Raw genomic sequence first — 15,827 nt, forward strand, 5'->3', positions numbered from 1 at the left:
AGAGAGATAATCCTTTGGGTCTTTGATTCACTTCAATAAATAATCTAGTAAAAACAAAAAATCTAAGTGTGACTCCTACTTGAAGTTGCTGTGATGTAACTGGGACAAGATCAGCGTGAAACTGTCCTTTTTATATCCATCCTATACAAAGAGTTCAAGACTGATGCTTCATTTTTTATTTCCCCTCTGCCCTCCCACCCCACCCTTGGTGATGGCTGTACCCATCTGAACATTTCTGAGCACAAGACCAAAAGTAAGTCTTAAAACAGGAGCAGAACTCTTGTCTAAACAGTAACAGAAGGGGATTAGCTGCAAGGATAGCGTAACTGTGGTGCAGTAACAGAAGCTGCCCAGATCTTCTCGGTGGACAATGCATAGAAGACTTAGAATTATGGAACATCTGTCCCCCCACCCACCCTTTCCCACCCCGTCCCCCAAACGCCCACCCCACCCCCTCCCCCAGTAATAGTGTTAACAAAATCTTAATTTTCCAGTTCTAAAGTGCAAATGATTTGGGTATGACTGCTGTTGCAACAGGTCTGAACAGAAAAAAATGAAGTCCTCTCTGTCTATGCGATGTTTTCCAGAATATAAAAGATGAGTTCCATGACGATGGGGCCCTCACTGAGCTGGCAGGCCCCTCCATGGATCACCGGCACCAAAGCGCTGTCCAGATCGTTCATGTACTGCGAGGGAAGGGGCTGGCCATTGCTCCCTGCTTGGTAGCCAACCTACACCACAGAAAGAAGGGGATGAGAGGTTACTGGACAGAGAAGATCTCTCCAGAGGGCTGAGGGCCAAGGAGGCTGAGCAGGAAAGGAGATGTCCTTCTTGGCCAGGGGCTAGAACTGGCAGTAGACACAAACTTCTTCTCTTCCCTGAATTGTCACTTACCATCCTATCATTCATCCTGCCTCTACCACATGATAGCTGTGAGACCTTGGGCCAGACACTTAATCTGTTAGGGTCTTAGTTTCCCAGGAAGGGGGGATGGGACACAGAGAGGTATGGAATGTCAGCAGTAATACGTAAACCTTTGGTTGTGAAAATTAAAACGAGAAATATACTGGGTAAACTCCCTAACACAACAGGAACTGAACACTTGTTCTTCCATCCATTCTTCCACACACCATCTTCTGAACACCTACAAACACAGGAATTCTAGAATGAATGTAAACGGGGCCCCTGCCCTCGACAGCCCTACACATTTAGCAGAAAAATGCTTGTTCTTAAATTGTTTTATGTGCGGTAATTCTCCAGCCAGATTTTCAGTACCATTTGAGAAAGGACCGTAATACCTCATTTGTATTACCTTGACATGCTTAGTACAGCACTGGGCAAGACCTTTAGTAGAAAATAACTATATCTGTTGACTGATGACTAGTCAGGAAATGCAGCCAAACATATAACCTTTCACATTTTCCCTGATAATGACATAACTCTGCATCAAAGCAGGAACACTGGAACATGTCACATGGATCTAAAATCCAAAAGAAATGTAGGGAGATTAGAGTGCTAGGCCACAGGAGAGAGACTCTGGGGAAAGGAAGTGGGGGCAGGGTGCACTAAGACTGGATTGTGACTACAAACAGCATACAAAAAGGTTAATAAGTAAGACAGGGAGGGAAGCCCGGCCACAGGAGACCTGAACTGACAGGAAACCCAATGGGGAAATAGTTCAAGTCCTAGCCACTAACTAGCTTGGAAATGTTGCCAGTAAGGGGTAGGAGCTGCAGAGGCCAGTCAGCAGAAGTCTTCTGTAGTTTAAGAAAATGACAGGATATGGGACAGCTTAGGACCTGCTCTCTAAAGGAGGCAGAATGATTCCCAAAGGGTGGGGCTGGGGAGTCTCAAAGGCTGGCCCTGATGTCATTCACACCGGAGGTGGCTGGTCCTCACATACACTTCTTAGCCCACACTAAAAAGAAACGTCCTTGCAAGAATTCAGGGGAGGAAGCCAGAGAGTTCCAATGGTTCAGAGTCTGACCAAGCAGCACATCCAGCTGTATTACCAACAGAGGGAAGGCTAAATACTATATCTGGTCAGGCCCAAGGTCCAGAGACTTATACTCTCTGGGTTGCAGCAGGAAAACTCACATGTCAGAAAACAGACACTGCCCAAGGCCCACCTCAAAGGCTGAGACTCTTTACCTGATCTGAGTCAAGTGTCACACGTAGTCCCAGTTTAGTCATTCCATCCTCCTTCAGAAGCTTCAGGTGGGGACACAGAGCAAGACAAAAAGCCTTGGCAACATGCTCGGTCAGTCGGCTGTGATCTGCGGGATCACTCAGGCAACTGTGCTGGTCATCATTTTCTAGGAAGAACACCTGGTCCCCAAACAAAAGAGACTTTTAAACTTGTGCCTAGGAGATGTAGGAAGAAATGAGTACACCAACTCACGTGTATGAGCAACCTGATTCCCAAAGATGTGCAGGAAGACCTCGGACACCACGAGGTCCTTGGGCCAAGAAAAGTAGGGCACTGACATCTTACATCTAAGAGACAGCCTCTGCCTCTCACAGTCTCTGCATCCACAAAATGGTAGCTGCTATCTGCCTATCTACCTGAAAGCCATGGCCATGCTCATAATGGTATGTTCTACGCAGAACCAGGAATGGCTTACATTTTGCACTGTAAACTTGTAAAAGGAATCCCTAATATGTGGACAACTTTCTAAGAGAACGGACCTTATAGATCATGTCACCCAACACCTTCATATTACTGATTACTCATAGAAGGGAGGTGACTCGCTCAGGGCCTAGACCAGAATCTGCCTCTTATCACAGACAGTTTTTCCCACCACATGGCTCTGCCACTGCTGAGGCCAGAGCTGTGTCAGTGTCCTCGAACTGAGCACTGCACTGGGCGCAAGCAGAAGCATAGCAGATTTGGAACTGAGACTTGAGTCCTAGTCACATAGAGGAGGGTCATGAGCAAGTCCTTTAGCTTCTTAATGCCCGGCTTGCCTCTGTAAAACGGGAAGCACCTATTCTCTCTGGTTATTATAAAAATTAAATGATATAAAAGCAAAACGTAAAAGATACAGATACGTAAATACACAATGCTTCTATATACCACACCCTAGCTTACTGCTCAAGCAGTGGCTTATACTAAGAATACTGCAAAGGGGCCACTCTGAAGCCCTACGCCTGATGCACTAGTGAGAATGGCAGCATGAAATGATGGAAGGAGCTCTGGAGTGGGACTCAGGAGACTTCTGGCCCTGGCTCTGCCAGCAACCAGCATTAGGCAAGTCACAAGTCACCCGGCCTCTCTGAGACTGTTTACTCATTATGTAATTTCTCATTTCTCATCTCCCTACCTCAGTGGGTTACTAGGGAGCAAAAAGGAGGAAACAGGTCAAACTACTTTGTAAGCAATAAAGACATTTACATGTTCCAGACCCTGCACTACTCAAAATATATCAAAGGGATGATCATTACAAAGCAAGCAGAGAAAACCACTCAGCCGCATATGAAAACACCAAGCATGGTATGAAAGATAAGCCACTTGGAACAACAGCTCAAGAACTGAAGAACCTCTAGTCTATGTGTTGTCAGGAACCAGCTAGTAAACCTGGGTAAGGCATTTAACCTCCTCCCTTGGCCTCAGTTACCCTGTGTGTAAAGTGGAAAAGGTAGAAGTCAAAGAACTTCTTAGATTTAAAAAAAAAAATAAGATTTTTAAAGCTGCCAGAAATCCTAGAGATCTTATAATTTAATACTTTATTTTATAGACAAGTATAAATGAGGTTCAAAAGAAGTTGAGACACAGGACCTACCTGTTTACTCTCAGAAAATAAACTTTCTGATTTGTCTGATTTGTCTGACATGTACACATATACAGGGTTTCTGCCCTGTCCTCTCATTCCCAAGTTAGCCTCTAACACAGCTTTCACGTTAAGGAACAATAAAAGAGCTTAGGAATTGGCCAGATCTGGGTTTGAATCAGGACTCAGCCATTACTTAGTCGCCATGTAATCTTGGACAAGTTAGTTTCTGAGCTTTAGTTTTCTTATTGGTGAGATAAGTCTATTTTTTAAAGACTGCGTTATCCAAGACAGTTATAAGTGCAGCATAACCAGCCCAGCTTTCTGAAGAATCCAGCAAAGATGGTATGCACCCTTCAGAGATACACCCTTCTTGAGTTCCAATGTGAAAAAATCTCTAAAAACTAGTTCATCGGGAGGAGATGTCTGACTGCTGCAGGCCGCACTTTGTGCATTTCTTCCTAGTGAGCTAAGATAGACCAGAGAGAATTGGAGTATAGAAGGTAAACAGAGAGATTTTATTTATTTATTTTTCTTAACTTCCAGAATCAGCCCAGAATGTGTCTCTGGGCCAAGCAAAAGTTGTCTTCAAAGGAGGTCAAGGATGCCAAGTTTCATTTCCTTACCTCTGTCCATCTGATGACTTTTCCATTTGCTTTATACTCTGATCCATGGAATATCTTCACACTTGTTATAGACTCCATGGACTTCCCATCTATGGGACTTATGACACTAAAACAGAGACAAAAGGAAAGAGATGTAAGCAGCTCAAAGTTAGAAGAACCACTTCTCTTGTCAAGTCTTTTTACTAATTACACTGGGTGCCTTGCTGAACACATGTGTAAAACATCATAAAAGAAGAAGCCACTGCACAAAAATGTACATGAACAGAGCTCTCAGAGAAGGGCCTATGCACTGAAATAATTCAGGGAACACACATATGACAAAGGAGTCCTGATTCCAGGAGCTGGTTATTTAATGTAAAGAAACTGTTTACTCAAGCCTGCTCTCTTCCTCCAGTGTTCCTCCCTTCAGTGACTGCACAGCCCCACCGATGCTGCTCTCCCCTGGCTCTGCCACAGCACTCCGCTCCTGACTGTGACGACACTCATCACATCATACTCTCCAGACGTCTGCGTATTGGCCTCACAAATGAACTTCCGAAAGGGAGGGTATACGATATACTCACCTCTGTGTGCTACATTTCCAGGTCTGACACACTGCTTGGAATGTAGGCGGTTAATAAGTATTTATTGATTAAAGGAATTATTTGACCAAGTATGTTAATTATGACAGTGCTGGTGTGAACTGATGAACATGTATCTATATTATCTATCACAACAAACTCCCTTCAGTGCTACGTTATCACTTCTAGATTCCTGAATAGAAAGGCCACATTTTATGGTCGTGCCCTCTCCAAAATATAGCAAGTATAAGTATGTGGAGATACACACTCATTCCAATGAGGATTCCAAAGAATTGTCGCAAAGATTCCAAACTTTTCCTAACAATTTTCAAACCTGTTTATGTTTTTGAATCTCTAAGTACAAAAGGTCAAATTTAACCTAAATTGGGATTCGCTTCATTTGACTGAATTAAAATTATTTAACCACTGTGAAGTTTAACTTCTAACTCATCAGACAATGTCAAAAATAGAGCAGCCTCAGTTGATTAACACTCTTTTGAGAAAGGCTACTCTGACACTGTGGAACAAGCTGGAAAACATTCAGTCTACACACTACAAACTAAACTCCTGGGTTCAAGAGTCTTCCCTGACTAGTTCTTGTCCTTTGTTCTAAGATGCTGCCACTGGCACGTGTTGTAGGAAAGGGCAACCTACTTGTTGTTAGCTACCAATACCTTAAGGCATCACATTTTCAGTTTATCAACTTTTTTGTCCTAATAACCATGGAATTTGTTGTGACAGATAATATAGACACTTGTTCATCAGTTCACACCATCAACCTAGTAACCAAATATAATAGAGAATTAAACACAAATTGATTTTGAAATTTTCCAGGAAGTATGGGAAGATAAAGGGTTATTTGAAAGTAGGCAAACACACTCATTTATTTAGAAATTGCTTCCTTTTGTTCAATAACAAAGGTTTTAAAACGATTTTTAAAAAAATCTTGTTGTAAATGCCCTCTACCTGCCTTTGCTTCTGCTAGTCCCTCAGAATGGAATGCCCACTCTGCCACAGCTATGCAGCAAATGTCTCCTCATCTTACCAGACTCAGCTCAAGCAGCAGCCATTCCTCTAGGAAGTCATTCCCGAATACTGCCCGACCACCTCTACCAAGTTCCTCATTTCTTTTTTATCTTCACTGTCTCCTATAGAGTTTTCTATGAGCGTCTTCCGAACTTTGGTGGACTTATTTATAACTATCTTCAAAACCAGAGTAAGTCACCTGTCAGCAAGGACCACGTGGACTTCATTTTTATATTTTCAGAAGCCCACACATAGAGTTATTGCCTGAAGGATGAATGGGAGAAAGCTTAATACAATGAAGTATGACATATTTATTCAATTAATCAGTTTTTTAAAGAACCTACTTGGGGGACTTCCCTGGTGACGCAGTGGTTGGGAATCCGCCTGCCAATACAGGGAACACGGGTTCGAGCCCTGGTCTGGGAAGATCCCACATGCCACGGAGCTACTAAGCCTGCGCTCTAGAGCCTGCAAGCCACAACTGTTGAGCCCGAGTGCCACAACTACTGAAGCCTGCGCCTAGAGCCCATGCTCCGCAACAAGAGAAGCCACTGCAATGAAAAGCCCGCACATGGCAGCTAAGAGTGGCCCCTGCTCTCCACAACTAAAGAAAGCCTGCACGCAGCAACGAAGACCCAAACACAGCCAAAAATAAATAAATAATTTTTTAAAAAAAGAACTGCTTGGTGCTGGACAGTGTTTTAGGTGCTGGTGACACAGAAGTAAATAAACCAGCAAAAATTTCTGCCCTCATGGAGCTTACATCCCAGGGGCAATATAATAAAATAAATAAATAACAATATATGTTAGAGAGTTATAGGTGCTCTTAAATATAATTCAGGGGAGGGAAGAAATGTGTATGAGAGGCTTATAATGTAGTAGGCTGGCCAGGGAAGGCCTTATTGAGAAAGTGACATTTTAGAAAAAACCTGAAGCAGGGAGGGAGCAACTCGTGGCTATATAGGAACAGGGTATAAGTTGAGAAAACAGAAGGTACAAAGGTCTGAGGGCAGAAGCACAGCTGATGTATTTGAGCAAGAAGCTAGGTGTTGCTTCTGAGAAGTGGGCGGAGGGTGGCTATATAGGAACAGGGTATAAGCTGAGAAAACAGAAGGTACAAAGGTCTGAGGGCAGAAGCACAGCTGATGTATTCATGCAAGAAGCCAGGTGTTGCTCCTGAGAAGTGGGCGGAGGGATTGTGTAAGGCCTTGTATGTCGTAAAAGACTTTGGCTTTTACCCTGAATGACACTGGAAGCCAGTGGTGGGTTTTGAGCAAAGAAGTGACAATGCTCTGGCTGCTGTACTGGAAATTGATTAGGCTGGGGGAAGGAGGAGGCCAAGACTAGAAACAATGAAACCAATTAGGAGGCGACTGCAATAATGCAGACCAAATGGCAGCAGGGGTAGTGAGAAGTAGTACGATTCTGGAAATATTTTAAAGTAAAGCTAACAGGATTTACTGTTGGACTAGGTGGTAGGGTGTGAGACAAAAGCGTCAAAGATGACTCCAAGGTTTGGGCTTAAACCATCAGAATAGAGTTGCCATGTACTAGAGAAGAGTATAGGATTTGAAGCCCAAGGAGGTGGTTTTCAGTCCTAGCCCTGCCACTTCCTAGCTTTATGGAGTCATTTATCCTTTTGGTGTTTATTTACTCATCTGTAATACAGAAATAACAATACTAGTTGTTAAATGAAACAAAATTAGCAAAAGTGTTTTGTAAACCAAAAAAGGCTTAGGTTTTACTATTATCTCAAAAACTTTAAAGGGATTGTTTTGTTTCATCAACTCCTTCCCTCCTCCTCCCTTCAAAAATATGCACAGAAACTCCTTCAGAAATTAAGCCAAGAAACCAGAAATTTATAATTCCATGTTATGATACAAAGCAGTCCTTTCTTCTTAGGCAGGGCTTTCAGTAAAGTTATGAAACACCAGTATAGACCAAACCCAGAGCCTAGCCCATAACGAAATGCCACAAGGGGGGAAGGTCGCCGCATTTACCCCTTGTTGACATTCTTGTCGTCATCCACCCACTGGATGTGGATGTGCTCCTGGGGATCCTCGGCATCTGCCTTGCCACAGGTGACGGTGAAGTCCTTCATCTCCCGCAGCGCCTGCCTCAAGGCATCCATGTTCTCTGCAGTGATCTGGACCATAACGCCATCTGAGAATCAGCACCAAGACAATACAGATGGAAACAATGCAAAGCCAGGTAGAAGGGCAGGTGAAACCCTGTACCTGGCATCTAGCAAATCCCTCTAGGATTAAATGTAAAACTCTGTTCTGTTTTCTGAAGCTGACAGATACAAAGAGGTTTTGTTCTTTGAGCTGAACCTCTTACTCACTGAAAGTGTTATGAGGAGCAAATGCCAAGATGGATGGATTCTGCTTCAAACACTTGCCTGTTGATTTCACTTCAGGCACAACAAAGTTTGTCCTGAGACTGCTCAAAGGGAAAACTTACACATGGTCACGTCCCTCTTTTGGACACACAGAGGATTTTGTTCGTATTTCCACTGATGCATCTATCATGCTCTGATCATATTTATTCGTTTGCATCTCTCGCCTTACTATGACTGCATACAGTGAAAGCCAGTAAGTGTTTGAAAATAAATCACTGAATAAACAACAGCAGTGGGATGGGGAATAAATCCATTTATTGACTAGCAATAAGGCAAACCTACCACATGTGTTTTATATGGGCTACCATGTAGCCAACAGATGATAACTATTTTGGGGCTGCTACCTACCTGAGTCAAAGGCAAATACTGAAATTGAGGGAGAAAGTTGTCACATGCTGAGCAATTACCCTGCTTCGTTGACACAAAATTTTCTCAGCTAAGATAATTTCTGAAGAGCTTCAATAAAAATTTCATAAATAGGCAGCTAATTACTCTACTGACACACACACACACACACACACACACACACACACACACATTGAAGTGTAAGGCCTAAGAAATTCCCAACCCAAAGACATAAATATAACTTTTAAATACATTGCTTTGCATTTGTAAGAATCTGTGTCAGTTCAATTTATCATTTTGACAACACTGAAGGTGTGCTTTTTAATCACCTTATAAAGACACAATTTCAAAGGTAGTCAATATTTGATCACATAGGCATTAATTAGTCATTTAAGACCAAAGAACTGCTTAGCTCCTAGATATCTTAATTTCTTAATAGAGTGTTTCTGCTATGTAGTATAATAGCACACTTTGCTCTTCACTTGCTGTTTTATTAAGTTTACCAATAGAGGAGATCAAAGTCAATCTCTTTTAACACACATAAGATTATCTATGTATTTCAGTTAACACAATGGAATCTACCCTCAGGAAAAACTGCCCTTAGGGTGCTGGAGTGAGCTACTGTGGAAATGAAAACCTGTCATTGTGTGTGCAGACTATATTTTCCAAAGATGACCGCTATATGTCCCGTCTCACATGCTTTTCTACAATGCTACCTTTCCATTTCCCCATCAAGAAATGGAGTCTAACTTCTCTCCCTTTGAGCAGGCTTATGACCACTTCCAACACTAGAGGATGGTGGAAATGACACGGTGTGACTTTCAAGGCTGGGTCATAAAAACCAGTGCGGCTGCTGCCTAGTGCTGGAGCACTTGTGCTTGGGAGTTCTGAGCCACCATGTAATAAGTCCAACTATCCCAAGGCAGCATGCTAAGGAGTCCGATGATAAGGACTCTGTTCATTACTCCTAGTCTTTAAATCATCCCAGCACAGGCCCCAGACTTGTGAGTCAAAAAACTTTCAGATAATTCTAGCTCCCGGCCATCAAGTAACCACCAACCTTCAAGCTATCCCAACTGAGGCCCCAGACATCACTGAGCAGGGTCAAGCCAACCCTGCATTGCCCTGTCAAGGGCAGACCCAGAGGAATCAGTGAGCATGATAAAATAGTTGTTTTGAGCCATTAAATTCTGGTTTAATTTGTTATACAACAAGAGTAAACTAGATCAAAAAAAAGTGAAGAATAGTTGACAAAGAAAATAAATATCCTGTGATAAACCATAATGGAAAAGAATATGAAAAAGAATGTATGTGTGTGTGTGTGTGTGTGTATATATATATATATATAATATCTGAATCACTTTGCTGTACAGCAGAAATTAATACATTATAAATCAACTAAACTTCAATAAAATAAATTACAAAAATCAATTAAAGAAAATAACCAATATGCTCATTAGCCTTTCATTAAATTTCACTTAATTAACTTTTCACGTCAATTATAGCAAACCAGCAGCAAAGGAATCCCATTCTGTACACCAAATGGTGATTGCAGCATTCTTGTGGGTAATTGGTGCTGAACTTCATCTACATATGTACAGATTCACACCAGTGATATATCTGAATTCAGACTATGACCCTTTGGGTACCTTATTCCAGAGCTCTGAAAAGCCATCTCTTAACTTTTATGTCGGTGTCCCATGATACCTCTACCACTTACTCCCTTCTTTGGAGAGCTAGGCAACCTTATGACAGTTTTAATTAGCTGTAGAGTGAGATGCTATTGAATAAATAATAGGAGTCAGAAGTCTATGGCAGGACTTCCCTGGTGGCGCAGTGGTTGGGAGTCTGCCTGCCGATGCAGGGGACACGGGTTCGAGCCCTGGTTCGGGAAAATACCACATGCCACGGAGCAACTAAGCCCTGTGCCACAACTACTGAGCCTGTGCTCTAGAGCCCGCGAGCCACAACTACTTAAGCCGTGTGCCACAAACTACTGAAGCCCATGTGCCTAGAGCCTGTGCTCCGCAACAACAGAAGCCACTGCAATGAGAAGCCCGTGCACCGCAAGGAAGAGTAGCCCCTGCTCCCCACAACTAGAGAGAAAGCCCACATGCAGCAACGAAGACCCAATGCAGCCATAAATAAATAAATACACACATACATACATACATACATTTATTTAAAAAAAAGAAAGTATTCAGATTAATTCATTTGTTTAGAACTGACAGGTAGCACAAATGAGACTAGCTGGAATTAGACGTCAATCCAAAAAAGAAAAACAATGTCTACGGCAAAAGTGTCAAGGCTTCCTTTTTTGTTTGTTTGTTTTGTTTTGTTTTGTTTTTTGCGGTACGCAGGCCCCTCACCGCTGCGGCCCCTTCTGCTGCGGAGCACAGGCCCCGGACGCACAGGTCCAGAGGCCATGGCCCATGGGCCCAGCCGCTCCGCGGCGTGTGGGATTCTCCTGGACCGGGGCACGAACCCACGTCCCCTGCATCAGCAGGCAGACTCCCAACCACTGTGCCACAAGGGAAGCCTAAGGCTTCCTTTAATGTCCCTTGTTTTTCAGTTGTACAGTTAGGACTGAACTAATGTACATGCAGTAAATAACTCATTCTTTACCTTCCACAATACTGGACTTGGCAAGATATCCTGAAGAGGATTTCAGAGCGCCACTGAACACAAAGAAACTGGCACCAGTCACTAAAATAGCAATAGAAATAGTTTAATGAAGAAAGACTCTGAGTTGGAGGGGTTGAAAATAATAACGAAATATTTGGTAGCTGGGGACTCCAACCATCATCATACAGAAAACAAAAAACACCGACTCTATACACCACAATACACAAGTAACCAATAATTCAAATACTAATGATAGCTTAGAGAATGAGGTTTTAAGATATACTCTCCCATTCTGTTTTGTGCTTCCTTCAATCAAGAAGCAAAGAAATCTTAGTGGTCATGACTAGGGCTTGGTCTGCAGCTTGTTTTTGTAAACAAAATTTTATTTGAACACAGCCATATCCATTCATTTACATATTGTCTATGGCTGTTTTTGAAGTATGATGCCAGAGTGCTGGCGACAAAGACCACAGGCCTGCAAAGCCTAAAATATTTATCATATTCACAGGAAAAGTTTGCTGACCCCTGATCTAATTCATTGCTTTTTTTAGATCAAATATATTTTGAATATGGAGATATGGTTGCCAACTATTTTATTTACCAAGTGGAGCTATTAAAAAAACAAACACCTATTTAAAAGACAAACACCTCTTCATGAAAGAAAGGATATTTAATTACATTTAGCTTTATGAAAACTGCACTACACTTTTTATTTCTCCACATCTTAAATTGGACTGAGCTATTCCACCTTCCTACCCATTGGCCCTACAGTATCTCTAATGGGTAGGTGATCCAGCCTTTGTCAGAGACTCCTAGTGACAGGGAGCCCACAAAGCACAAGGCAACCATTTCTATTTCTGGATAGCTCTCAGTGTTACAGAGTGTGCTCTCAAATTGAGCCCAAATCTAGATCCTTGTAGCTTTCACCCACTGGTGCTGGTTTTGGTCTTTTGTAGCTATAGAGAGTAAGTTGAATATTGTTTCCACATAATAGAAAACCTTAAAAATAGAGATAGCTATTTTTCACCCTCTTTCAATCTGTACTTTTCCAGGTTAAACATTTATACTTTATTCAAGAGGTCTTCCTTTGACCTAGTTTCTAAACATCTCACAGGCCTTGAATCATCCTCTAAAGACCTTCTAGTTTTATCACCAATTATGTTAATGATATCCAGAACTTATTCAAATATTACAGATATAATTTGACTAATAGGGAGCATAGTGGATTTATCACCAACCTATTTTAGATAGTATATTTGAATATACATGTGCTCAGTACCTTTTACGCCTTTACTAAACAACTGATTTAAAAAATACACTGAAGACAATGACCTACAGTATGTCTACTAGAGAAGTATTTCATAAAGCATACTAAAGAAAGCTAGTTTTAGGAGATATTCTGAGGGAAAAAAAGATTCATGGTCAAATAAATTTAGGAAGGTCTAGGCACTATCCTGCTTTTGTAAAATCACAATACACATCAGTTTGTTAAAGTCTCTGAAAAGTCCTGCAGTAAAGAAATCTGCTTAAACTTGTTTAACATAGGATTTCTCAGTCTAATATAATAAGCTAAACTTTTATTTATTTATGTGAATATTTTAAAAAACCATAGAAGCTGATAAGACACTTTAGGAAATGGCACATTGAGCAATGCTTCTTAAATTCACATGTGTATTTGAATAACACAGCAATTGTGTTAAAACACAAATTCTGACTTAGCAGAGATGGGGTATGGAGTCTTCATCTCTAACAATCTTCTAAGTGATGAGACCACATTCTGAGTACCACCGAATCTGGAAGGCTTCCTTCAGAATCCTGTCAACCTATTAATTTAATTAACATTCTTTGGGTATGGTCATTCAAAAAGCTCTAAATCCACCTAAGCATATTCTCACCATGGGGCCTAGTCTTCTACCTTCAAATATCAATGCTGGCTCTGTCAGTATCCTGAGGCAGTATTTTCAAGATGCTCCCCTCAATAACAGAGATCCCATTTGCAACTCTAAGTCTGGGTAGTCAACATACTCCTAAAGAATAAGCTTGGAAAGGTTAATTTAATCAAACTGTGGTCACCTATTCTGACAGTGAGTGTTATGGGGCTGACATATCCAACTCTCCAGTTCCAGTACAATCTTCCATTCTTATAACCTCAATCAGCTCAAACACTCACCCTTTCTGGGTTGATTGTGAATACTGATAGCCTGGGTCTGATAGTTGCCATCATCATTCTGGACACACACGAGATGAGAGTCTGCCTTCTCATTGAAGCAGGCACCTCCTGCCAGGACATGCTCATTGGACTTGTTCATGGCTTTCATCATCTGCAATCAAAGAAAGGCTAACTTTCTTATTCTGCCAAGAATGGGCATTTTTTGGTGTGTCTGACATAGCACCACTCCACAACTTCTCAAAGACAAAAGAGAATATTATTATTTAATTAAAGTGACAAAGGAGCTACCAAATAATGAAAACAAAGTGAAAAATCAGTCACTATTAGTAAAAATTCACATACTTGTTGAATTCTCTCTATAGTTTATATGTGATTTATATTACAACCCAAACACATGACATTTTGCATTCATTTTCTGTCTTTTTATTGCTGCACTAAACGCAAGTAACTAAAATTAGTTTAGCTAATTACAATAGTTTCTCCTATCCACTGGATTCTCTGAGAATATATATACACTGAAATTCTAAGTCAAAAGAATGTCCCATATTTAAGTCTATCTTGCCTTCTTTTTCTACATCCATACAAAGGAGTGCTTTCCTCTACAAATATATGAACTCCATTATTTCTTAGTTTTATTAATTTATGTTTGATATCTTCAATGAAATCACTTACTAATATTTTGCTTTGTTCTTATAAAGAGAGTTAAGGTGATAATTCTGAACCTAACCTGGAAAAACTCATCGGCCACCACTTTGTATCTAGTAAATAAATCTGAGCTTATACCATCTTGATGCTAAAATCTGGCTTCTCGTTGAAACAGGCTAATGATAATTTATTCGTTTGTTTTTATTCCCATTTTTTCCTTCATGTCATCATTTGTTCAACTTTCTAATTCAATCTTTTTAAATGGCTTTGATCTTTTGAAAACTCTAGTTTAAAACTTTTATTTTCTTTTACTCCCCTCTTCTTCTTACATTATAAACTGCAGTGTGAAAAACAGCAGATGAGTGTTCTGATACCTTTTATATTCTTGTATCACTATACTCAAAAAAATGTATTGAAATAAAATTCACGACATAAAATTAACCATTTTAAAGTGAACAACTCAGTGGCATTTAGTACATTCACAACGTTCTTCAACCACCACTCTTACCTAGTTCCAAAACACTTCCCTCATTCATTCCAAAGTAAAATCCCTCACTCATTAACCAGTTTCTTCCCATTCCCCCCTCCAACCACCAATCTGCATTCAGTCTGTATTCTGGATATTTCATATAAATGGAACCACATAATATGTGACTACTGTGTCTGGCTTCTTTCACTTAGCATAATGTTTTGGGAGCTCATCCATGGTATAGCATATATCAATACTTCATTCCCTTTTATGGCTGAATAATATTTCATTGTGCATATACACCACAATTTGTTTAACCATCCATCCATGAATGTTTGGGCTATGTCGGCCTTTTGGCTACTGTGAATAGTGCTACTATGAAAATGTGTGTACATGTACTTGTTATGAGGACCTGTTTTCAATACTTCGGAATATATACTAGGGGTAGAATTACAGGGTCATATGGTAATTCTATGTTTAACTTTTTGAGGAGCTGCCAAAATGTTTTTCACAGTGGATGAACCATTTAAAATTTCCACCAACAGTGTACTAGGTTTCTAATTTCTCTGCAGCCTTGTCAACACTTGTTATTTTCCACTGTTGTTTTTTATAGCCATCCTAGTAGGTATGAAGGAGTACCTCATTGTGGTTTTGATTTGCATTTCCCTAGTGACTGATGACATTAAGCATCTTTCAAGTGCTTGTTGGCCATTTGTATATCTTCTTTGTAGAAATGTCTCTTCAAGTCCTTTGCTCGTTTTTAAATTGGATTGTTTGTCTTTTGTGTTGAGTTATAAGAGTTCTTTACATATTCTAGATCTAGAGACCAGATCCTTATCAGATATATAGATTGCAAATATTTTCTCCCATTGTATTGGTTGTCTTTTCACTTTCTTGTTAATGTCCTTGGATGCACAAAAGGTTTTAATTTTTATTAAGTCCAATTTATGTATTTTTTTCTTTTTTTGCTTGTGCTTTTGGTGTCATATCTAAAAATCCACTGCCAAATCAAAGGTCATGAAAACTTATCCTCATGTTTTTTTCTAAGAGCTTTATGGATGTAGCTCTTATATTTAGGTCATTGATCCATTTTGAGTTAAACTTCGTTCATGGTTTGAAGTAAGGGTACAACTTAATTCTTTTTATATGTGGATATTCAGTTGTCCTAGTACCACTTGTTGAAGACTATT

General features: G+C 40.6%; 2 protein-coding genes across 7 annotated transcripts in view; one reads left to right on the top strand and one right to left on the bottom strand.

Annotated features, from left to right (window-relative positions):
- The window catches only part of CC2D1B (coiled-coil and C2 domain containing 1B), a 45,191-nt gene that overhangs the window by 18,941 nt on the left and 10,423 nt on the right, over window positions 1-15,827 (top strand). Inside the window, exons 26-27 of one of the 6 annotated variants that reach the window (XR_009538925.1) lie at window positions 4,791-4,980; window positions 6,111-6,661. The exons of 1 other annotated variant lie outside the window; for it this stretch is intronic. The gene's annotated coding sequence lies outside the window, so the exon portion shown is untranslated. 4 more of the 6 variants (XR_009538926.1, XM_060140074.1, XM_060140071.1 and 1 more) reach the window with 4 other exon arrangements.
- The window catches only part of ZFYVE9 (zinc finger FYVE-type containing 9), a 185,690-nt gene continuing 170,325 nt past the window's right edge, over window positions 463-15,827 (bottom strand). The window contains exons 14-19 of the mRNA XM_060140064.1: window positions 13,524-13,674; window positions 11,354-11,434; window positions 7,983-8,145; window positions 4,397-4,502; window positions 2,152-2,328; window positions 463-731 (exon numbers count right to left, since the gene is read on the bottom strand). Of these exons, the coding sequence (XP_059996047.1) occupies window positions 570-731; window positions 2,152-2,328; window positions 4,397-4,502; window positions 7,983-8,145; window positions 11,354-11,434; window positions 13,524-13,674 (840 nt within the window). The 3' untranslated portion in view covers window positions 463-569. The remainder of the gene's footprint in view (window positions 732-2,151; window positions 2,329-4,396; window positions 4,503-7,982; window positions 8,146-11,353; window positions 11,435-13,523; window positions 13,675-15,827) is intronic.

The sequence above is a fragment of the Lagenorhynchus albirostris genome, chromosome 2, assembly GCF_949774975.1.
Source record: "Lagenorhynchus albirostris chromosome 2, mLagAlb1.1, whole genome shotgun sequence".
Lineage (NCBI taxonomy): Eukaryota > Metazoa > Chordata > Mammalia > Artiodactyla > Delphinidae > Lagenorhynchus > Lagenorhynchus albirostris.